Source organism: Chelonia mydas, chromosome 18, assembly GCF_015237465.2.
Source record: "Chelonia mydas isolate rCheMyd1 chromosome 18, rCheMyd1.pri.v2, whole genome shotgun sequence".
In the NCBI taxonomy this organism is placed as follows: Eukaryota; Metazoa; Chordata; order Testudines; family Cheloniidae; genus Chelonia; species Chelonia mydas.
This window is the reverse complement of record NC_051258.2, coordinates 1177989-1202201: the sequence shown is the minus strand read 5'-3', so window position 1 is coordinate 1202201 and position 24213 is coordinate 1177989. Positions and strand designations below refer to the sequence as shown.

General features: G+C 57.4%; 1 protein-coding gene across 10 annotated transcripts in view; it reads left to right on the top strand.

Annotated features, from left to right (window-relative positions):
* Positions 1-24213, top strand: part of LOC102942935 (RAP1 GTPase activating protein) — a 183963-nt gene that overhangs the window by 18396 nt on the left and 141354 nt on the right. For 5 of the 10 annotated variants that reach the window (XM_037881351.2, XM_037881348.2, XM_037881349.2 and 2 more), the window contains exons 1-2: positions 5802-5950; positions 22970-23005. In XM_037881351.2, coding sequence (XP_037737279.1) covers positions 5907-5950; positions 22970-23005 — 80 coding nt within the window. In that variant the 5' untranslated portion in view covers positions 5802-5906. Of the gene's footprint in view, positions 1-5801; positions 5951-8382; positions 8389-22969; positions 23006-24213 lie in introns of those variants that run through there. The other 5 variants (XM_043531793.1, XM_037881355.2, XM_037881354.2 and 2 more) reach the window with 3 other exon arrangements.

Genomic DNA, 24213 nt, shown 5'->3' with positions numbered 1-24213 from the left:
ACATAAGAAGAACATAAGAACGGCCAGACTGGGTCAGACCAAAAGTCCATCCAGCCCAGTATCCTGTCCACTGACAGTGGCCGGTGCCAGGGGCCCTAGAAGAAATGAACAGAACAGGTCATCATCAAGTGATCCATCCCCTGTCCCTCATTCTCAGCTTCTGGCAAACAGAGGCTAGGGACACCTTCCCTGCCCATCCTGGCTAATAGCCATTGATGGACCTATCCTCCATGAATCTATCTAGTTCCCTTTTGAACCCTGTTATGGTCTTGGCCTTCACAACATCCTCTGGCAAGGAGTTCCACAGTTGACAGTGCGTTGCATGAAAAAATACTTTCTTGTGTTTGTTTTAAAACTGCGACCTATTAATTTCATTTGGTGGCCCCTTGTTCTTGTATTATGAGAAGGAGTAAATAACACTTCCTTCTTTACGTTCTCCACCCAGTCATGATTTTATAGACTTCTATCATATCCCCCCTTAGTCGCCTCTTTTCCAAGCTGAAAAGTCCCAACAGTCTTATCAATCTCTCCTCATACAGAAGCCGTTCCAGACCCCTAATCATTTGTGTTGCCCTTTTCTGAACCTTTTCCAATCCCAATGTATCTTTTTTGAGATGTGACGACCACATCTGCCCGCAGTATTCAAGGTGTGGGCGTAACAGGGATTTATACAGAGGCAACATGATATTTTCTGTCTTATTATCTATCCCTTTTTTAATGATTCCCAGCATTCTGTTCACTTTTTTGGCTGCCGCTGCACATTGAGTGGATGTTTTCAGAGAACTATCCCCAATGACTCCAAGATCGCTTTCTTGAGTGGTAACAGTTAATTTAGACCCCATCACAGCTTCTCATCCACTGTCACCCCTAGGTCCTTCTCTGCAGAACTGCTGCCGAGCCATTCGGTCCCTAGTCTGTAGCGGTGCAAGGGATTCTTCCATCCTAAGTGCAGGACTCTGCACTTGTCCTTGTTGAACCTCATCAGATTTCTTTTGGCCCAATCCTCAAATTTGTCTAGGTCCCTCTGTATCCTATCCCTACCCTCCAGGGTATCTACCACTCCTCCCAGTTTAGTGACATCCGCAAACTTGCTGAGGGTGCAATCCACACCATCCTCCAGATCATTAATGAAGATACTGAAAACTGTGTCCAGTTTTGGGCCCCACACTACAAGAAGGATGTGGAGAAATTGGAGAGAGTCCAGCGAAGGGCAACAAAAATGATTAGGGGTCTGGAACACATGACTTATGAGGAGAGGCTGAGGGAACTGGGATTGTTTAGTCTATGGAAGAGAAGAATGAGGGGGGATTTGATAGCTGCTTTTAACTACCTGAAAGGGGGTTCCAAAGAGGATGGATGTAGACTGTTCTCAGTGGTAGCAGATGACAGAACAAGGAGTAATGGTCTCAAGTTTCAGTGGGGGAGGTTTATTTTGGATATTAGGAAAAACTTTTTCACTAGGAGGGTGGTGAAGCACTGGAATGGGTTACCTAGGGAGGTGGTGGAATCTCCTTCCTTTGAAGTTTTTAAGGTCAGGCTTGACAAAGCCCTGGCTGGGATGATTTAGTTGGGGATTGGTCCTGCTCTGGGCAGGGGGTTGGACTAGATGACCTCCAGAGGTCCCTTCCAACTCTGATATTCTATGATTCTATGATTGCATATGTATAATTAGGATTATGTTTTCCAATGTGCATTACTTTGCATTTATCAACGTTGAATTTCATCTGCCATTTTGTTGCCCAGTCACCCAGTTTTGAGGGATCCTTTTGTACCTCTTCGAGTCTGCCTGGGACTTAACTATCTTGAGTAGTTTTGTATCATCTGCAAATTTTGCCACCTCACTGTTTACCCCTTTTTCGAGATCGTTTATGAGTATGTTGAATAGGACTGGGCGCAGTGCAGACTCCTGAGGGAGCCCGCTATTTACCTCTCTCCATTCTGAAAACTGACCATTTATTCCTACCATTTGTTTCCTGTCTTTTAACCAGTTACCGATCCATGAGAGGACCTTCCCTCTTATCCCATGACAGCTTATTTTGCTTAAGAGCCTTTGGTGAGGGACCTTGTCAAAGTCTTTCTGAAAATCTAAATACACTATATCCACTGGATCTCCTTTGTGCGCATGCTTGTTGACCCCCTCAAAGAATTCTAGCAGACTGGTGAGGTATGATTTCCCTTTACAAAAACCATGTTGACTATTTCCCAACAAATTATGTTCGTCTGTTTATCTGACAATTTTGTTCTTTACGATAGTTTCAATCAGTTTGCCCGGTACTGTAGTGAGGCTTACTGGCCTGTAGTTGCCAGGGTCACCTCTGGAGCCCTTTTTAAAAATTGGTGTCACATTAGCTCTCCTCCAGTCATTTGGTACAGAAGCTGATTTCAATGATAGGTTACAGATGACAATTAGTAGTTGTGCAATTTCACATTTGAGTTCCTTCAGAACTCTTGGGTGAGACCATCTGGTCCTGGTGACTTGTTACAGTTTAGTTTATCAATTTGTTCTAAAACCTCCTCTAATGACACCTCAATTTGGGACAGTTCCTCAGATCTGTCACCTAAAAAGAATGGCTCAGGTTTGGGAATCTCCCTCACATCCTCAGCCATGAAGACCGATGCAAAGAATTAATTTAATTTCTCCACAATGGCCTTATCGTCTGTGAGTGCTCCTTTAGCATCTCGATCGTCCAGTGGCCCCACTGGTTGTTTAGCAGCTTCCTGCTTCCGATGTATTAAAAAAAAATTTTGCTGTTACTTTTGGAGTCTTTGGCTCGTTGTTCTTCAAATTCTTTTTTGGTCTTTCTAATATTTTTACACTTCATTTGCCAGAGTTTATGCTCCTTTCTATTTTCCTCACTCGTATTTATATTCCACTTTTTAAAGGATGCGTTTCTGCCTCTCACTGCTTCTTTTACTTTGTTGTTCAGCCACAGTGGCACTTTTTTGGTTCTCTTACTATGCTTTTTAATTTGGGGTGTACATTTAAGTTGAGCCTCTGTTATGGTGTCTTTAAAGAGTTTCCATGCAGCTTGCAGGGATTTCACTTTTGGTGCCGTACCCTTTAATTTCTGTTTCACTAACCTCCTTATTTTTGTTTAGTCCCCCTTTCTGAAATTAAATGCTACAGTGTTGGGCTGCTGTGGTGTTTTCCCCGCCACAGGAATGTTAAATTTATTTAGATTATGGTCACTATTACCAAGGGGTCCAGCTATATTCACCTCTTGGACCAGATCCTGTGCTCCACTTAGGCCTAAATCAAGAATTGCCTCTCCTCTGGTGGGTTCCAGGACTAGCTGCTCCAAGAAGCAGTCATTTAAGGTGTCAAGAAACGTTATCTCTGCATCCCGTCCTGAGGTGACAAGTACCCAGTCAATATGGGGAGAGCTGAAATCCCGCAGTATTAGCTCAGGGAGGTGCCCGGGCAGACAGAACAGGAATCAGGGTGCCCAGTGGTGAGGGAGCTGGCATGGGCTGTGGTGTGCTGCTATGTGGGAAGCACATGGGAGAGCCAGTGCCGGCTCCGAGCGCAGGGGGGGTGCGTGTGTGTGGTGAGAGGGTTGTGCTGGGAGTGTATGGTGTGAGTGCAGGGGGTATAGTGTGTGGGGTTTGCTGGGGTGTGTGCAGAGAGTAGAGTGTGTGTGTGTACTGTGGGAGTTGTGCAGGAGGCATAGTGGGGGGTATGCAGGGTGTGCAGTGTGTGTGTTGTGTGTTTAGATAGTGCTGTACGGTACGGTAGGGTATGCGTGTGTAGGTTCTGCAGGGGGATAGCGTGTGTATGTGTAGGTGGGTTGTGCAGAGGGTAAAGTGTGTGCGGTATGTGTGCAGAGGGCAGAGTATGTGTGTGTAATTTGTGCTGGGGGTGTCTTGTGTGGATGGGAGGTTGTGCAGGGGACTATAGTGTGTTTGTGGAGCGGGGTTGTGCAGGGAGGTGTGCACAGGGTAGTGTTTGTGTAGGTTGTGCCAGAGGGTATTGTGGGAGTTTTGCAGGGGTATAGTGTGTGTGTGATGGGCTTGTGCAGGGGTTATATTGTGTATTTAGGGTTGTGCAGGGTTGTATAGTGTGGGTAAAGGAGTTTTGCCAGGGGTAAAGTGTGTTTGTGGGGGGGTTGTGCGGGATGCACAGTGTGTGTGGGATTGTTCTAGGGTGTAGAGTGTGTGTAGGTGGGTTGTGAAGGAGGGTAAAGTGGGGGTTTGCATAGGGTGTATAGGGTTGTGCAGGGGTATTGTGTGTGTGTGTGTATAGAATGGTGCAGTGTGTGTAGGATTGTGCAAAGTGCATACAGTGTGTGCCTAGGATGGTGCAGAAGATGTATGTGTGTAGGAGTGTAGGGTTGTGCACAGGGTATAGTGTGTGGAGCAGGCTTGAGCAGCTGTGTGTGCAGAAAGTAGTATGTGTGTGTCTTTGCAAGGGGGGTACAGTGTGTGTGTGAGGGGGTACAGTGTGTGTGCGAGGGGGTACAGTGTGTGTGCATAGCATGCAGGGGATCTACTGTGTGTGTGTGTGTGTGTGTAGGATGGAGCAAAGGGTATAGTGTGTGTATGTGTGTGTAGGGTTGTGCAGGGGGTATAGTGTGTGTGCATGTGTGTAGGAATATAGTGTGTGTTTGTATAGGGTGCTGCAAGGGTATACAGTGGGGGGGGGTTGTGCAGGGCTGTATAGTGGGGGGCTGGGCGGCCGGGGGGGGTCGGTGCTTGGCCGCCCTATAACCCGATACTCTGCTCCAACCCAACTGATTTCCCTGCCGGCCCCCGCGGCCGGGAATTCCTCCCACCCTCCCCCCCCCCACCCAGCCTGGCAGGCGCCCCAGGAGCAGAGCTGGGCTGAGTGGGCGCTGCCCTGGGGCACAGAACAAGGGCTGCCAGTGTCCCTTCCCTCCCCCCCGCTGAGCAACCTGCTCCCCGCCTCCCCTGCGCTGCAGGGGGAACAATCCACAAGCTTGTCGGGCTCATGCTGCCTGGGGGTTGTGGCCAAAGGGGGCCAAACACGCCCAGCCCCCCATCTGCTGTGTGCAGCCCCCCCATTCTGTGCAGCCCCCCAAACACGCCCATCCCCTACGTGTTCTGTGCAGCCCCCCTAACACGCCCAGCCCCCCATTCTGTGCATCACCCCCAACACGCCCAGCCCCCTCCTGTTCTGTGCATCCTCCCCAACATCCTCAGCCCCCCATTCGTGCAGCCCCCCCAAATACTCCCAGCCCCTCTATTTTTCTGTGCACCCCCCAAATAGGCCCAGGCTCTCCCACCATTTTGTGTAGCGCCCCCAAACATACCCATCCCCTCCACCTTCCCCTGTTTTGTACAGCTCCCTCTCTCCAGTTCGATGCTGTGATGCCCAGTGTGTAGGTTTGTGATGCTGCTGTGAGCTTCCCCGTGGCAGTGCCGGGTTGGGGACCAGCTGTGGCCTAGAGGAGAGCGCCCCGCTTGTGGCGTTAACCCTCCAGCAGCGGGTGTGGGTGAGGCCGAAGCCCCATCCGTGATGGTGTGATTGGGGGCTGGGGTCTCTGTGCCCATGAGAGAGACGGCTGGTGCCAGTCGGGCTCCCATGGGTGAACGGCTGGCACCAGCCCCACTCAGCTAATGGGCTCCCTGGTGCCCAGTGGAGACGCAGAGTTAATGGCTCCCTGGGCAGCCCCTCACCAGCTGCTCCCGGTGGTTCTCTGCTTCGGGGGCCCGGCAGGGTTGCCGGGTGACGCTTGCCTGTTGGCAGAGCCAGGGCCTGCCCGTCTGTGCTGGCTGGAGCCGGGCAGAGCTGGGGCGGGACGGACGCTGGAGTGGGCGGGGAGGCAGCGAGGCGAGGCCGGTGGTGTAACTGGCTCTAGACTCTGCAGCTGCAGCAGCCGGCGATCGGGACAGGCTGTCACCAGCGTCCCCGGCTCCGACAGCTGGGCCTGCCCGTGCCTGCCGGCATGAGCTCCAGGAAGCGGAGCTTCACCTTCGGAGCCTACAGAGGGTAGGTGCCCCACGCAGGGCCACTCGCCTGGGATCGCCGCCCCCTGGGGAGCACCCGGCATCTGTGGGCAGAGAAGGGTCCCTGAGCACCGCAACGGAGCTGGGCAGAATGGACGGGGGCTGGGCAAAGTTGCTCATGCACCTCTGCCGGTGCCCCTCACTCCCGACCCGCAGCCCCCCGCTGCCCCGGACCTGGGCTCCCCCCAACACATCTCTGCCGGTGCCCCTCACTCCCGACCCGCAGCCCCCCCTGCCCCGGACCTGGGCTCCCCCCAACACATCTCTGCTGGTGCCCCTCACTCCCGACCCGCAGCCCCCCGCTGCCCCGGACCTGGGCTCCCCCCAACACATCTCTGCCGGTGCCCCTCACTCCCGACCCGCAGCCCCCCCTGCCCCGGACCTGGGCTCCCCCCAACACATCTCTGCTGGTGCCCCTCACTCCCGACCCGCAGCCCCCCGCTGCCCCGGACCTGGGCTCCCCCCAACACATCTCTGCCGGTGCCCCTCACTCCCGACCCGCAGCCCCCCCGGCCCCGGACCTGGGCTCCCCCCAACACATCTCTGCTGGTGCCCCTCACTCCCGACCCGCAGCCCCCCGCTGCCCCGGACCTGGGCTCCCCCCAACACATCTCTGCCGGTGCCCCTCACTTCCGACTCACAGCCCCCCGTTTCCCCAGATCTGGGCTGCCGGTGCCCCTTAATCCTGACCTGCAGCCCCCTTCCTATCCCAGCCCTTGGCTCCCCACACACAGCTCTGCCAGCACCCCTTAATCTCAACCTGCAGCCCCCTCCTTTCCCAGCCCTGGGCTCCCCTCCCACACCCAGCTGTGCAAGTCCTGATCTGCAGCCTATTTCCTGCCCACTTTACTCGTCCAGTTCTGGCCACCCTCCCCCGGTTTCGTGATCTCCCCGTGCTCTGCCCTGCACCAGTACCTGCTATTCCAGCTCTGCCCCTGCACTGTTGCTCGGGTCCCTACCTGTGTGGCTCAGATAGGTGCGGGAGGGGGTGTCTCTTGCTTGACCCTGCAGGTGTTTGCACACGCCAGGCACCTGGGAGCTAGACAGAAGCTGTATTCAAGAGCCTGTGAGCTCTCAGCACTGGGTGCAAGGATCTGGGCGCGGGCCAGATTCCACCAGCCTCTGAGGGTCTGGCTGAGCCGGGGAGGGGGGGTCTGTCTCACAGCCCCCAGGTATGACACAGCAGGGGGGGGGAGTGTTGACCTGGGAATGTGGCAGGGGAGTTTCAATGGGAGACCTGAGAGCCTGTAACCTGAGCCAGGAGGGGGAGGGGGAGGTGATACCTCTGCCTGGAAATGTGATCAGAGGCTGCAGGAGGGAGCCTGCTGGGGGGGGTTGTGTTTCAGTTTGGGGCTGGGGGGTGGAATGCAGGGAACCCCAGGGCTGGGGTCTAAGCTCCCTGCCCCACAGAAGGACTTGATTGAGGGGTCCTGGTTGTACCCACAAGCTCTGTTTTGGACTGTGTTCCTGTTGTCCAATAAACCTTCTGTTTTACTGGCTGGCTGAGAGTCTCAGTGAATCCCAGAAAGAGGGGTGCAGGGCCTGGACTCCCCCACACTCTGTGACAACTGGTGGCAGCAGTGGGATGTACTGCACCCCGTGGACGGCGCTTCTTGCAGTAAGTGACTGGGGAGCAGTAAAACGAAGGGGGATTGATGGGGACCAGGTGTGCTGAAGATTCAGAGAGAGACGGTTTCAGGGGCGGTTAACCCCTGGGAGTGTGTGACCACAGAGAAGGACTTTTGCAGTAACAGGGTCCCCCGGGGGATTGCAGCGAGCGGTCCCAGGGGCGGAGGAGTCTGCAGCTCGACCCTGGCAAAGAGGTGGTGACCAAAAGAAGGACAGGCACCCTAGGGGTTTTTCCTGGAAACCGTAGAAAGCTGCCCAGGCCTGCGAGTGGCCAGCAGGGAGATGTACGCTAAACGCCTGAAGAGCGACCTGGTGGAGCTGTGCAGGCAGAGGGGGCTGCGCATTGGGAGGTCCACCAAGGAACAGCTGATTGCCCAGTTGGAGGAGAGGGATCGCTTGGATGACCCGATCCCTGTCCCGGAGGGAAGCCGCCCGGCGGACGCAGCGTGGGCCCTGGGGCCTGACCGGGCTGGGAAGGGTCAGACTGCTGCCCAGGACATCCCGAGACCCTTCCTACCTAGGCCTGGGGGAGGGGTTGGGGGAAATCCGGCGAATATCGAGGGCACCCTGACCCCGGCAGCCAGCAGGGGATCCTCCCGGCGGAGCTCCCCATCCCTGGAGTGGGTGCGGCTGGAATGGGAGAGGGAGATGAAAATGAGGGAGCTGGAGGATCATGAAAATCAATGTAAGCATGAGCAGGAGGAGAACGAGAGGGAACATCAGGAGAAGGAGAAACAAAGACAGCATGAACTGGAGCTGGCCAGGCTGAGGAGCAGTGGGGCCCCGGCTGCGGTGAGTGCGGGGGGACCCAAGACTGCAAAGAGCTTTGATAAGTGCTTCCTGGCCCAGCGTAAGGAGGGGGAGGACATAGATAGTTTCCTGACGGCCTTTGAGAATGACTGCGAGATGCACAGGGTTGACCCTGCAGACAGGCTCCAGTTTCTCACCCCCTTACTGGACCCCAAAGCCGTGGAGGTGTACAGCTGAATGATGGGGCGGAGTCAGGGGACTACAGACTGTTCAAACAGGCCCTGCTCCGTGAGTTTGGGCTGACCCCCGAGATGTACCGGAAAAGGTTCTGGAGTCAGTGTAAAACGCCTGAGGTCACCTACCTACAACTGGTCAACTGGATGCAGAGATATGCCCGCAAGTGGACAGCGGGGGCCCAAACTAAAGAGGACCTGCTTGACCTAATCGTACTGGAGCAGCTGTATGAACAGTGCCCTTCCGACCTGAGGCTGTGGCTGGTGGACAAAAAGCTCGAGAACCCCCAGCACGCAGGGCAGCTGGCCAACGAGTTTGTGAACAGTCGGTTGGGGGGTAGCAAGGAGGAGTCCCAAAAGAACAGGCCCCCTGCCCCCGATGCAGAGAGAGAGTCACCATTGGACCTCCCAGCGGGGAAATAGGGAGAACCCCCTCCCAAGGGGAACGCCTGGCGTTGGGCCCCTCCGACCCGCTCGAGGGGACCAACGTGACCTGAGCTGCTATCACTGTGGCCAGAGAGGCCACGTACGGACCCAGTGCCCCAGGCTCAGGGACAGACTGAGCAGACCCAACCTACCCAGGGTTAACCAGGTAGGGACCCAGCTGGACGAGGGGCAGACCGCCCAGGCAAGGGGGGCTGCCAGCTTACCACCTGCTCAGGAGGGAAGAGCACCCCCGGCCAGCTCCGCCAGAGGGCTGGAGGCTCTGGACTCAGGGTGCTTGGTTTACAGGGTGGGCACGGGGTTGTCCCTCCGGAGAGAGTGCCTTGTTCCCCTGGAGGTGGATGGGAGGAAGGTCAATGGATACTGGGATACAGGCGCGGAGGTGACGCTGGCCCGGCCCGAGGTGGTGGCCCCAGATCGGGTGGTGCCCAACACCTACCTGACCCTGACGGGGGTGGGCGGGACCCCATTCAAGATGCCCGTGGCAAGGGTACACCTGAAATGGGGGGCCAAGGAGGGCCCCAAGGATGTGGGGGTGCACCACCATTTGCCCACTGAGGTTTTGATGGGGAGAGACCTAGAGGACTGGCCAAGCAAGCCCCAGACCGCCCTGGTTGTGACCCGTAGCCAGAGCCGGCGAGGGGCACTGTGCCCTGACCTTGGGGAGGGTGCCACACCGGAGGCGCAGGACCCTACTCTGGTGGGGAGGGAGCGCCGAGGGGCACGGCTCAGAGAGGCTGTGGCCTCAGACCCGGCCAGCGAGAGGGAACCAGTCCCCATCCCTTCCCCAGCCGCTGAGTTCCAGGCCGAGTTGAGGAAAGATCCCTCCTTGCGGAAGCTCAGGGATCTGGCCGACCTCAGGGTGGGACGGACCATGAGGAGAGGCTGCCAGGAGAGGTTCCTGTGGGAGAAGGGGTTCCTGTACCGAGAATGGGCTCCCCCAGGGGAAGGGGAGTCCTGTGGGGTCAGGAGGCAGCTGGTGGTCCCCCAGAAGTATCGCCGCAAGCTCCTGTACCTGGCCCATGACATCCCCCTCGCAGGGCACCAGGGAATCCGGCGCACCCGGCAGTGGTTGCTACAGAACTTTTACTGGCCCGGGGTCTTTACCACGGTCCGGCAGTATTGCCGATCCTGTGAGCCCTGTCAGAGGGTGGGGAAGGCCCGGGACAAGGGGAAGGCGGCTTTGAGACCTTTGCCCATCATAGAGAAGCCTTTCCAGAAGGTGGCCATGGACATCGTCAGCAAGACGACCCGGTCGGGGAAGAAATACATTCTGGTGGGGGTAGATTTCGCCACCCCCTTACCCCTCAGCAGTGCCCTTAGCTTCCATTGAAGCAGACACCGTGGCAGATGCGCTGCTGACCATTTTCAGCCGAGTGGGGTTCCCCAAGGAAGTCTTGACAGACCAAGGATCCAACTTCATGTCGGCCCTGCTCCGGTGCTTGTGGGAGAAATGTGGGGTCCGGCACAACTGGGCCTTAGCTTATCACCCCCAGTCCAATGGGCTGGTGGAGAGGTTTAACGGGACGCTAAAGATGATGCTGAAAACCTTTATGCACCAGCACCCACAGGATTGGGACAAGTATTTACCTCACCTGCTGTTCGCGTACAGGGAGGTACCCCAGGAGTCTACCAGATTTTCACCTTTCGAACTGTTATATGGAAGGAGGGTGAGGGGCCCCCTGGACCTGATGAGAGACGAGTGGGAGGGGAAGGCCACTCCCGATGGAGAGTCAGTGGTGGAGTATGTCCTGATCTTCCAAGAGAGACTGGCTGAACTCATGGGCCTGGCCAGGGAGAATCTGGCCAGAGCCCAGAGGAAGCAGAAGGTCTGGTATGACCGCACGGCGCGGGCCCGTGCCTACGCCACCGCGGATCAGGTGATGGTTCTCATCCCCGTGAGAAAGAACAAACGACAGGCCGCTTGGGAGGGCCCTTTCAAGGTTGTCAAGCAGCTCAATGAGGTAAACTATGTGGTGGAGCTGTCTAACCGGGCGCACCACCGCCGGGTGTACCATGTGAATATGATGAAGCCATATTATGCCAGGGGGAATGTGGTGTTGGCCGTGTGTGGACAGTGGGAGGAGCAGGGAGATGACCCTTTAGTAGATCTATTCCCTGGGACCAGAGCTGGTTCCCCCTTGGAAACAGTTCCCCTCTCGGATCAGCTAACCCCTGCCCAGCAAGCTGAGATCAGGGGGGTGCTGCATCCGTACCGACAGCTGTTTTCCAACCAGCCTGGACGCACTAATCTGACTGTCCGCCGGGTGCAGACAGGGTCGCACCCGCCGATAAGATGCTCCCCCTTCCGAGTCACAGGGAAAACTGCTCAGGACCTGGAAAGAGAGGTCCGGGACATGCTGGCTTTGGGGTGATCCAGCCATCTGCCAGCCCTTGGGCCTCGCCGGTGGTGCTGGTCCCCAAAAAGGACGGGTCGGTCCAGTTCTGTGTGGACTATCGGAAGCTCAATGCCATCACTGTGTCTGATGCCTACCCCATGCCCAGGCCTGACGAGCTCCTAGACAAGCTGGGAGGAGTTCGGTACCTTACCAGCATGGACCTTACAAAGGGCTACTGGCAAGTGCCGTTGGATGCAGATGCCCAGCTGAAATCGGCCTTTATCACCCCTCTGGGGCTCTATGAATTCCTGACCCTGCCTTTCGGCCTCAAGGGAGCGCCGGCCACCTTCCAGTGCCTGGTGGATCAGCTACTGAGGGGGATGGAGAGTTTTGCTGTGGCGTATATTGATGACATCTGTGTCTTTAGCCAGACCTGGGAGGACCACGTGTCCCAGGTTAGATAAGTGCTGGACCGACTCCAGGGGGCTGGGCTGACCGTAAAAGCGGAGAAGTGCAAGGTGGGGATGGCGGAAGTATCTTACCTGGGCCATCGGGTGGGGAGCGGCCGCCTAAAGCCAGAACCAGCCAAGGTGGAGGTGATCAGAGACTGGCCTGCTCCCCAGACCAAAAAGCAGGTCCAAGCCTTTATTGGGTTGGCAGGATACTACCAAAGATTTGTGCCCCACTTTAGCGCCATCGCCATCCCCATCACTGAGCTATGCAAGAAGGGGAAGCCAGACAAGATGGTCTGGACCGAGTAGTGCCAGGAGGCTTTCCGGGCACTGAAGGAGGCTCTGGTCAGTGGCCCAGTTCTGGCAAACCCAGACTTTGACAAGCCCTTTATGGTGTTCACCGATGCCTCAGACACGGGACTGGGGGTGGTGTTAATGCAGGAGGATGAAAAGGGGGAGAGACACCCCATCGTGTACCTGAGCAAGAATTTGCTACCCCAGGAGCAACACTACGCGGCCATCGAGAAGGAGTGCCTGGCCATGGTGTGGGCCCTCAAGAAACTAGAGCCCAATCTCTTTGGGCGACACTTCACCGTGTACACCGACCACTCTCCCCTGACCTGGCTGCACCAGATGAAAGGAGCCAACGCCAAGCTCCTGAGATGGAGCCTGCTCCTGCAGGATTACGACATGGACGTGGTCCACATGAAGGGAAGTGCCAACCTGATAGCGGATGCACTGTCCCGGAGAGGGGGCCCCGAACATCCCCAGGTCACTGGTCAGAGTGACCCTGCTCAGTTCAGTCTTGAAGGGGGGAAGAGATGTGATGCAGCAGGGAGGGGGGAGTGTTGACCTGGGAATGCGGCAGGGGAGTTTCAATGGGAGACCTGAGAGCCTGTCACCTGAGCCAGGATGGGGAGGGGGAGGTGACACCTCTGCCCAGGAATGTGATCAGAGGCTGCAGGAGGGAGCCTGCTGGGGGGGTTTAGTTTCAGTTTGGGACTGGGGGGTGGAATGCAGGGAACCCCAGGGCTGGGGTCTAAGCTCCCTGCCCCCCAGAAGGACTTGACTGAGGGGTCCTAGTTGTAACCACAGGCTCTGTTTTGGACTGTGTTCCTGTTGTCCAATAAACCTTCCATTTTTCTGTCTGGCTGAGTGTCTCAGTGAATCCCAGGAAGAGGGGTGCAGGGTCTGGACTCTCCCACACTCCGTGACACCGGGGACCAAGTACAGACGATTCGTGAGCAACAAGCGAGAGGACGGGTATGGGATGTGCCCACGCACCCAGAGCTCTGAGAAGCAGGGTTTGTGCCACTCGGCAGCCTCCCTACAGGCAAGGAAGAGGCCCTGATGGGGAGAGCCCACGACTCAGCAGCAGGACTCCTGGGTTCTATTCCCTGCCTGGCCACTGGCTCACCATGTAGCCGTTGGCAAGTTCCTTTTCTGGGCCCCAGTTTCCCGCTCAGACACTTGCCTTCCTCATTCCGTCCTCTTGGCACACCTGGGCTGGAGGGTGCTGGCGATATAGCGGGTGGGCGTCATGCATTGAGAAGAGACCATTTTGATGACCGAGTCTGAGTGCCACACCAATAGGTCAGTGGCAGCTGGGGAATATAACTGAGGAGTCCTGCCTCTCAGCCCCTGCTCTAACCACTGGACCCCACTCCCTGCCTAGATTCAGTTCCTCTTCCCAATCACCCCAGCTGAGGTTGCCTCCTCTCTGGGCAGGTGTCCCCGCTTGGTGGGAGTCAGCCGTGAACAGGCCCAGATAGCGGGATCTGGGAGGAGGAAGGTGCTTGCTGGGGCTGAGAGCTCAGTTGAGGTTTGGGGGTACACCTCAGGCTCTGGAAGCTGTGGGAAGTGCTGGTGTCAGAGTCAAAGAGAATTTTTAAACCCACTTCTGCATCTGCCTTTCAAAGACTGATCGATAGCTCCAGGGGCCATGCTAGTCCTTCAGATGCTCTTTCCCTCATGGGGAAGGGGGCATTCTGTAAAAATTCAGCCCAGCAAACTCGTTTCACTTGCAACCTGGGGCAGGATTCAAACCCAGGTCCCTGCAAGAGAACGGAGGAGGAGGGTGTTTGGTTTGGCCTGCCCCCCAGTTCTGGGGAGGGGTCTGAGAGCAGGGCAAGGAGCTGCCTATAGAGACAGTGGGAAGGTCCCTCGCGGCTGCACCTTCCTCCCAGAGGCTGGGGCTGTGGGGGGAAGGTGTGCTGTGGGTTCAGGAGGGGGTGGTGAGCGCTCCCCAGCTGGGAGGGGAGGGGAGGGGAGGGCTGCTGATGGGGCTGTCGGCCAGGCCAGCGTTGGAATGTGGGTCCCAGTAGCAGGCTAGGACCTGGCCCTGCAGAGTCAGCTGGGGGCAGGCGCCCGGCTCAGAGGGCTCAGCTCCCCCATGTACAGGCTGGTGGACTTGCACTGAGCCAGTAATCACGACCGCACTGGGTGCTGAGACCCTGTTGTACCCGCCACAGCACCGGCCAGACATGGAGTAACTCCTGCCCTCGCTGGAGCCATTAGCCGTCCCTGCACAGGGCAACCAGCGATGGAACCGAGCTGGGGGGCAGGGCTAGCAGGGGCTGTGGGTGGGGATGGAGGGGCCCCGGCAGAACTGGGGGGGGCAGGGCGGGAATAACAGGGGGTGGGGATGGAGGGGCCCTGGCAGAGCTCGGGGGGTGGGGATGGAGGGGCCCTGGCAGAGCTGGGGGGCAAGGGCAGGGCTGTGGGTGGGGGATGGGAGGGCCCAGCAGAGCTGGGGGACAGGGCGGGGATAGCAGGGGTGGGGATGGAGGGGCCCTGGCAGAGCTCGGGGGGTGGGGATGAAGGGGCTTGGCAGAGCTGGGGAGCGGTGGGGGATTCGCCGGGGGCTGCGGGTTCAGGACTGAGGGGCACTGGCTGAGCTGTGTGGCGCGAGTGGTTCATGCAGCACTTGCCAGTCCTGGCTCAGGGGGCCGCCCGCCCCAGTGCTGTTTGCAGCGATTTCCTCCGGCGGAATCGTGGCTCTCGGCCCCCCCTGGCAGGCAGCCAGGAGCTGGGCTGCCCACGGGGCTGTACAAGGGGCCCTCTGCCTTGAGGCTGAGGGGCTTGGGCCCAGCGTCATGGGAGAGCACCCATAGGCAGTGGAGTGGCACCTCCAAGCCCTGTGACCCCTGGACAAGGAGTTCTGTGCTTCCTGGGGATGGACCCGGCCTGGAGCCAGGGGGCACTTGTGGGGAAAGGCGTGGAGGGCGCAGGGGGCTGGAGGATGCTCATGAGGTGGCCTGGCAGGGATGGCTGCTTGGGGAGATCTGGCTGGGGGAGGTCAGTGTGTGCAGGGCACTGGGAGGGAGATGGGGTCTTGTGCTGGGGCAGGTCTGTGCTCCAGAGGAGATGGGGGCTCTGGGGTGTGTGGGGGAGATCAGGGTCTGTGTTTTGGAGGATGGGGGGAGGTGCTGGGATGGGGGTCTGGGATGGCAAGGAGGTGCTGTGCTGGGGGTCTACGCTGAGTGTAGGGCAATACAGCCAATGGGCTAAAACCACAGGTTCCCCCCAGGTCGGCCCTGGTCTGTGATCAGTTGATGGCCTTGAGCCTTCAGGCCCTGCTTAGGCCCGACACCTCGCCCTCCTTCCCAATGTGCCCCGCAGGCACCGGCTCCTCCTGGGTCTCTTGTCTGCCAGGATGGGGCTCCGGCCACCCCCCGAGCCTGGAGCTGCAGCATCAGTTCCCAGTGCCCGCCGGCTCGGGCCCCGTGCCCAGCCCTGCTGCTTCCTGGGAAGGTGCCTCCAGCACGTGCACTGCAGCGACAGCCCGTGGCTCGGGGCTGGGGCAGAGCTGGGGACAAGGGGGAAATAATCCCTCCCGGTGCAGGGATTGACGGCCTCTCGTGTGGCCGCTGGGGGCTGGGTGGACCTGGCCTCGACCCTTCAGCATCTGGGTGTCTCCAAAGGCTGGTGGGTCCCAGACAGGGAACCTCAGGACCCCATCTCTAAATGTTGCTGGCTCTGGCGTGCTGCCTGGAAGTGCCTGGGGACCCCGCACTTGCACTGTGACTCCACGGGCCTGTCCCAGAGCCCAGGAAGGTGCTGGAGACGCCGAGCGGGCAGCAGAGGGTTAAGGGGTGCTGCTGGGTTTGCATAAAGGTGGGTTGCTCCCATCGCTGAGCGCTGGGACCAGTGCCGCTGCCCCGAGCCCGTGTGCGGTGGGGCATATGCAGACACACCCACTCTGGGGCTACATGGGGATGGGCGCTGCAGCCTTTCACTTCTCCATGCTGCTTCGAGCCCTGCCCTGGTCAGCAGAGAGCCCTGGGCCAGCCCAGGCGTGTGTGACCACAGCTGAGATGCCACGACTTGTTTGGGGTTGACTGGCCTTATCAGCACCGTCATTACTTGGTTCCTTGTTCGCCTTGGCGGAGAGGTGCAAGCTGACTGGACAGCCCTGGCCTGGCCCTGCCTCGCCCACCGGGCTCAGCCCTACCCATGGGGAACTGGTACCCTCCCTGGGGCAGGCACCTGGCATTGTTCTCTCATTGCACAAAGGTGGCTGGAAATCCCGTCTCTTGAGGTGGAGGGATACTGCTCCGGGAGTGGCCAGACCCCTGAATACCCCCAGCCAGAGACCTGGGGCAGTAATCCCCACTGTAATCCCTAGGGCAGAGCTTTGAGAATGATCAGGGATGGAGAATCCATCATGACCCCGGTGAATTGGTCCAATGGTTAATTATTGTCACTGGTAAAAATGTCCACCTCAGTCTGAATGTGTCTAGCCTCAGCTACCAGCCACTGGGTCGGGTCAGACCTGTCGCTGCCAGACTGACGGACCCCTTATGAAATATTTGTTCCCTACGTAAGTACTTACAGGCTGGGATCAAGTCACCCCCGAACCTTCTCTTTGTTAGGCTAAATGGATGGAGCTCCGGCAGGTTTTCTAACCCTTTAATCGTTTCCCTGGCTCTTCTCTGACCCCTCTCCAGTTTATCAGCATCCTCCTTGAGCTGTGGCACCGGGACTGGGGCCAGGATGCCAGCAGCGGGCACCCCAGTGCCAAGCACAGTGGTAAAATAACCTCTCTGGTCCTACTCGAGATACCTGAATGCATAACGCAGGTACCCGATTACCCTTCTGGCCAGGGCGCTGCCCTGGGAGCTCATGTTCAGCTGATTATCCCCCATGACCCCCGGCCTTGTTCTGAAGGGCTGGGAATGGAGTCAGGGTAGGCTGGGCTGGGGGAGAAATGAAAATTCACCCTCATCTCCTTGGACTGTGTTTACTGCCCTGGTCCGGGCACACAGGCATTAGAACCATGGGGGTTCAGGCACATTAGCACCTACCTACCTCTCCAGGGCACCTTGCCTTGCAAATAGCCCCAGAAGGGCTCCTCCATGCACCAGGTGGGGTGGGGACTGTCGCCTAGGCAACTGCTGAGCGCAGCTGCACAGTGCCTCTTGCCAGTGCCAGGACTACCCCACCCACACACGGGCACCTTGGCACTTGTGGGCACAGCCCCACACACTGAACTCACTGGAGTGATTTCTGGGGCTCTGTCCCCCGGATTGCTCTGGGGCACTGCTGGGGGGTGACGGTTGTTTGGGTGCATGAACCTTTTGGAAGTTTTTGGAGAGTGTTGGGGACAACTTCCTGGTGCAAGTGCTGGAGAAACCGACTAGGGGCCGTGATCCTCTTAACCTGCTGCTCACAAACCGGGAAGAATTGGTAGGGGAAGCAAAAGTGGATGGGAACCTGGGAGGCAGTGTCCATGAGATGGTCAAGTTCAGGATCCTGACACAGGGAAGAAAGGAGAGCAGCAGAACACGGACCCTGGACTTCAGAAAAGCGGACTGTGACTCCCTCAGGGAACTGATGGGCAGGATCCCCTGGGAGGCTAATCTGAGGGGGAAAGGAGTCCAGGAGAGCTGGCTGTATTTTAAAGAAGCCTTATTGAGGTTACAGGGACAAACCATCCCGATGTGTAGAAAGAATAGTAAATATGGCAGGCGACCAGCTTGGCTTAACAGTGAAATCCTTGCTGATCTTAACCACAAAAAGGAAGCTTACAAGAAGTGGAAATTTGGACAGATGACTAAGGATGAGTATAAAAATATTGTTCAAGCATGCCAGGGTGTAATCAGGAAGGTCAAGGCACAATTGGAGTTGCAGCTGGCAAGGGATGTGAAGGGTAACAAGAAGGGTTTCTACAGGTATGTTAGCAACAAGAAGGTCAGGGAAAGTGTGGGACCCTTAGTCGATGGGGGAGGCCACCTAGTGACAGATGATGCGGAAAAAGCCGAAGTACTCAATGCTTTTTTTGCCTCAGTCTTCACAGACAAGGTCAGCTCCCAGACTACTGCACTGGGCAGCACAGCATGGGGAGGAGGTGAGCAGTCCTCAGTGGTGAAAGAACAGGTTAAGGACTATTAAAAAGGCTGGATGTGAACAAGTCCATGGGTCTAGATCTGATGCATCCAAGGGTGCTGAGGGGGTTGGCTGATGTGATTGCAGAGCCATTGGCCATTATCTTTGAAAATCTGTGGTGATCAGGGGAGGTCCCGGGCAATTGGAAAAAGGCAAATATAGTGCCCATCTTTAAAAAAGGGAAGAAGGAGAATCCGAGGAACTATAAAATCAGTCAGCCTCACTCAGTCCCTGGAAAAAAATCATGGAGCCTCAAGGAATCCATTTTGAGGCACTTGGAGGAGAGGAAGGTGATCAGGAACAGTCAGCATGGATTCACCAAGGGCAAGTCATGCCTGACTAACCTAATTGCCTTCTATGACGAGATAACTGGCTCTGTGGATGAGGGGAAAGCAGTGGACATGTTGTTCCTTGACTTTAGCAAAGCTTTTGACGTGGTCTCCCACAGTATTCTTGCCAGCAAGTTAAAGAAGTATGGGCTGGATGAATGGACTATAAGGTGGATAGAAAGTTGGCTAGATTGTCGGGCTCAACGGGTAGTGATCAATGGCTCCATGTCTAGTTGGCAGCTGGTATCAAGCGGAGTGCCCCAAGGGTCGGTCCTGGGGCCGGTTTTGTTCAACATCTTTTTATTAATGATCTGGATGGTGGGATTAATTGCACCCTCAGCAAGTTTGCAGATGACACTAAGATGGGGGGAGAGATAGATACGCTGGAGGGTAGGGATAGGGTCCAGAGTGACCTAGCCAAATTGGAGGATTGGGCCTAAAGAAATCTGATGAGGTTCAACAAGGACAAGTGCAGAGTCCTGCATTTAGGAAGGAAGAATCCCATGCACCGCTACAGACTAGGGACGGAGTGGCTAGGCAGCAGTTCTGCGGAAAAGGACCTAGGGGTTACAGTGGACGAGAAGCTGGATATGAGTCAGCAGTGTGCCCTTGTTGCCAAGAAGGCCAATGGCATTTTGGGATGTATTAGTAGGAGCATTGCCAGCAGATGGAGGAAAGTGATTATTCCTCTCTATTCGGCACTGGTGAGGCCACACCTGGAGTATTGCATCCAGTTTTGGTCCCTCCACTACAGAAGGGATGTGGACAAATTGGGGAGAAGCCAGTGGAGGGCAATGAAAATGATTAGGGGGCTGGGGCACATGACTTATGAGGAGAGGCTGAGGAAACTGGGATTGTTTAGTCTGCAGAAGAAAAAAGCGAGGGGAGATTTGATAGCAGCCTTCAGTTACTTGAAGGGGGGTTGCAAAGAGGATGGAGCTCGGCTGTTCTCAGTGGTAGCTGATGACAGAACAAGGAGTAATGGTCTCAAGTTGCAGTGGGGGAGGTTTAGGTTGGATATTAGGAAAAACTTTTTCACTAGGAGGGTGGTGAAGCACTGGAATGTGTTACCTAGGGAGGTGGTGGAATCTCCTTCCTTAGAGGTTTTTAAGGTCAGGCTTGACAAAGCCCTGGCTGGGATGATTTAGTTGGGGATTGGTCCTGCTTTGAGCAGGGGATTGGACTAGATGACCTCCTGAGGTCCCTTCCAACCCTGATATTCTATGATGGGTGCATTTTTGTCACTGCCCCGTGCCAGCTGGCACACTGCGACTGCCCAGCCTAAGGGGCTCTCCCAGTTTATCCACCTCCCCGAGAGGCAGTAGCTAGGATGAGGGAAGAACCTAGTGCTGTCTACACTGGGGATTAGGTTGGCTTCACGGCATCACTCGGGGGTGGATTTGTCACACACCTATGCAATGTCGCCTTGTTGGCCTCACTTACATCAGGGGCTAGAACCCAAAGCTCCTGCCTGCCCGCTTTGGCCACTGCACCACACTGCCAGCCATAGACGCCGATTTCCCCTCTGCCCGGTGGGTGCTCGACCCTTGCCGCTGACCCAGCCCCTGCACTGCCCTCGCCCCACCCCCATTCTACCCCTTCCCCAAAGTCCTCGCCACACCCCACCTTTTCCCACTGCAGCCCTGCCCCCTTCCCACCCCTATTCCACACTCTTCCCCCAAGTCCCTGCCCCTGTCCTGCCTCTTCTCTGCCTCCTCCCCTGAGCGTGCTGCGTCACCACTCCTCCCACTCCCTCCAGGAAAGTCCTAAGTGCTGCCAAACAGCTGTTAGGCGGCAGGAAGTGGCGTGGGCAGAGAAGGAGGCAGCTTGGCTGCCGGTGGGCGCGGAGCACCCGCTAGTTTTTCCCCATGGGTGCTCCAGCTCCAGAGCACCCACGGAGTCAGTGCCTATGCTGCCAGCTCCTTGCTCTTCATGCAGTGCCTCTAGCCCCAGCCAGTGCATGCTGCATTGCCCCTTCAGTGCTAATGGCAGAGGAACTGGCGCACCTGTAACACCCTCCTTTGCCCACCTTGCTGCCTAGCGACCGTCCCCGGCACTTGCGGGGCTGGAAACATGCCATGCTTCTGTTAGCGGCGCTCAGCTGGGGTATTGTGACCTGCCTCCTGTGCAGTATCAGACTCTTCGGTCAGGAGTGAGACCAGCAGGGACAACTCATCCCTCTGCTACCCTTCAGCTGGCGGCAGGGCTTGGTTTTCACCTTGGGGGCTGAGGCCTGATGCATATGAGGAAAGCTGCCCCAGTTTAACTGCCCTGAGCTAGTTAAATGGAGAAATCTCCTCCCCAGCTGTGCCCAGTATCTGCAGAGGGCCTGCCTCTGTTACAACCCCCCTGGAGAGCTGCAGCTCTGGAGTCTCCGGTCAGTTCTCAGTGTCAGCCACTCACACATGCATGCACTGAACCTGTCTTAACCCTGGTAGAAATCAGTCTAATTCAATGGGGTTATTCGCTGATGCAAGCTGAAGTGCCGTCTCCTAAAGTTAAGCCTGTTTAAGCGCATCAGCGTTAAGGGGTTTGCCCCAGTTTCAGTGCATTGATCTAGTTAAACTGCTGTCTCTTTTCTCATAGAGACCAGGCCTAAGCTGCCAGCCCTGAGTCAAGAGCCCTGCCTGGGAAAGAGAAGGGCTCCTCCCAGGAGGCAGCCAGCAAACCCCAGAGACCCAGACAAAGAGCTTAGCTACCTTAAAAGAAAACGTTAACCCTTCCTCTCTGGGCGTTCAGCCCCCAGAGCCCTACAGGAGAAAATGGAAGTAAAACTGACAAGAAACAAACTGGAAACTTACTAGTCTGGTTATTGACTGAGACCAGGAAGATGCAGCCAGAGGGCATGGAGGAGAGTAAACGAGGGGCCAGACCCCCAGCTGGTGAGAGATGCTGGAACCCCGGCTGGTGTGAATTGCTGCTGCTCCATTGAAGTCAATGGCACAACGCTAATTTCTACCAGCTGAGGATCTGGCCCTCCAAGTTTCAAATTCTCCCCATTTTAATGAAGGCCCAGGCCAGGGTGGCTTGGGGGCTGTTCCAAGCCCCTTTGCACTCCGCATAAGCAGAGGGGTTTGCCTCAGTGCCGTGCTTGGCATGTCACTTCCCTGCTGTGTTTTGCAGCACCCTGGCTGCTGTGCCTCGTGCCAGAGGTGGCCGCATTTCAGGTGGTTTGTGTCTCAGTGGCGGGATGGGGTGGGTTCCTCCGAGGTGAAACAGCCTCTGGAGATGAGGTTGCTGCTGGGGGAAGCGGTGTCCATGGTGTGTTTCCAAACAGCGGCTTGTTTAAAGCAGGCCCAGGGCTGTGCAGGAAGCTGTCTGGCACCTAAGCCGGCCAGACAGGTTCCAGGATGCAAGACTTGTTTTTACCCCTGCTCCGAGGACAGACTGGGCTGCAGGCGGCGGAACGGGGGAGGGGCAGGGACTGGCTTTTTGTTTGTGTTCAGTGCTGTGCAAACCCCATGGGGTGTGGGCCATGATTGTGGCCTTTATGCAGCCCCTCAACACACCTAGTAACGGCTCTTCAGGCTCTCCAGGCTGAATGAGATGGGGCCAGGATCCCTCCCTGGGCAGACTGTCCCCTGCTGCTGCTCCGGGTCAGCTCTCCCCACGGCTCCAGGGTGTGTTTGGGAGGTTCCCCCTGGATGGTGGGAAGTTCTGAGGGCAGGGAACAGGGTAGAGTGGGGGAATGTGAAGGGCCTGGATGAATGGTGACTAATAATAACCAGGCTCGGCCATCCAGCCCTTTCTCCAGGACGGTCCCAAGTACCAGCCACAATTCAATAGGGTCCAATCCTGGGCGTGCTCAGTGGGTGTGAAGGGTGTGGGGTAGGGAGCGTGGGGTTGGCTTGGAGGGATCCCAGCACCTCAAGCTGTGGGGTCATGGGGTAGAATGCTTGGCCTTTCCAAAGCCCTCTAGCCCTGCTGAGCCGAGTCCTGCCCGATGCCAGGGCCTGGGAGCTGGCTCTCTGGGTCTGCTGCTCCCTGGTGCTGGTGCCCTCTCTGCCTGGGTTCGTGGCTTCTCTCTGCCAGCTTGGCTGATTGGGCCTGAGGTTTGTTCCCTCCAGTTCATCACCTGCTTGGCTCAGCTCCACCACAGGGCTCAGTTGGCTAGAGGCCTGGCCTGGATCGCTCCTCTCCCTGCCTGGTTCCCGCTGCCTGCAAGGCACTCTCTCCTGTGGCTTCCCATGTCCAGTCACCCCCCTGGTGCTGCCCTGCGTGGCTAGCCCTGACTGCCCAGCCCCTCACACACAAGCGAGAGAGGATTTTCCTCTGCAGCTGCCCTGTCGAGAGCACTCTGCCCCTCCCTGCCTGCTCTCCAGCTCTCCGGACACAGCTCCCCTTCCTCGCAGCCCTGATGTGCCCTGCAGGCTGGAGGGGCCCTTGTTCCCTAGGACCATGGCCACCCGACTAACTGGCTTCTCCATCTTGTTTTTCAGGGTGGACAAGTCATTCATCTATCACAGAAGCCTCCGGTGAGTAGGTGACTGGCCCCGTGGTCCTTGCTGCGTCCTCGGGGAGGCCAGGGGTGGAGTGGGGAAAGAAAGGGCTCTCCGAGCCACGGGGTAGCCAGGAGCTCAGGCTGTCGGGGTGGGGGTGGGCTGTTAGTGTTGTGGCTCCAGGGCCGGCTCCAGCGTTTTTGCCGCCCCAAGCAGCAAAAAACAAAAACAAAAAAACCTTGCCACCGAACACGGAGGGGGAGTGATGCTGTGGCTGCCGAATTGCCGCCGGCGACCGTAGGAGAGTCGCGTCCCCGCCGCCAAATTGCCGCCGAGCGCGAAACGCGCTGTGACGGAGCGGCTGCCCCAGAGCCCGCCGTCCTGCCGCCCCTTTACATTGGCCACCCCAGGCACCTGCTTGGCTTGCTGGTGCCTGGAGCCGGCCCTGTGTGGCTCTCAGGGCAGTTGCTGGAGCCCCCACTTGGAAGGACAGAGAATATAAGCAGGAGGCCGAACCCACTCAGGGCTGTGGGGCACAGAGAGGGGGTGGGCTCAGAGCAGGTGTGGGGGGCTGCAGGGAGCTGGGATGGGCTCAGAGCCAGCTGCTGGGGCTGGGACTGGGTGGGACCTGACTGCTCAGGACACGACACGAGGAGCTGGGTTGGCTCTTAGAATGGCCGAGCTGAAGGATTCCCGTCACCATTGTTCTGCCCGTGACTCATGGGAGCTGCAGAAGAGCAGACGGCCCGAGGCTGGAGGTTTGGGGTTATGCCAGGGGGCCCTGAGGATCCCGTGGGCTCCTGGGTCTTAGGGGCACCATCTGTGCTGAGTGAGCAGGGGCCAGGTCTCCGGCTGGGGCCGTGCAGATCCCAGTGTGCAGCCGGCACTCAGGGATCAGTGGTAGGTGCTTGCCTGGCTCAGCCCCTGCAGTGACCTGCCTGTGGTAGTGTGTGGGGCAGGGCCGGAGTGAAGGGAGGGCCAGGACGGGGATTTCTGGGACCAAGTTCTTAGCTGGAGCCTGGACGTGAGGGCCAGGGGTACATCCCCTGCAGGGCTCCTGCAACTGGGGCCAAAACTGCCTGAGAGGCAACAGTGGGCACTTCAGCGGCTCCCTGGCCACCTCCCAGATGCTCTGGGTTCCTGGGCTGTGCCATGCTGAAAGGGGCATTGTCCCTGTGGCTGAGCCTGGCATTGGTGTGGGCCTGAGGGGCATTGCACACATTGGGGCCTGGCAGGTTCCTGTG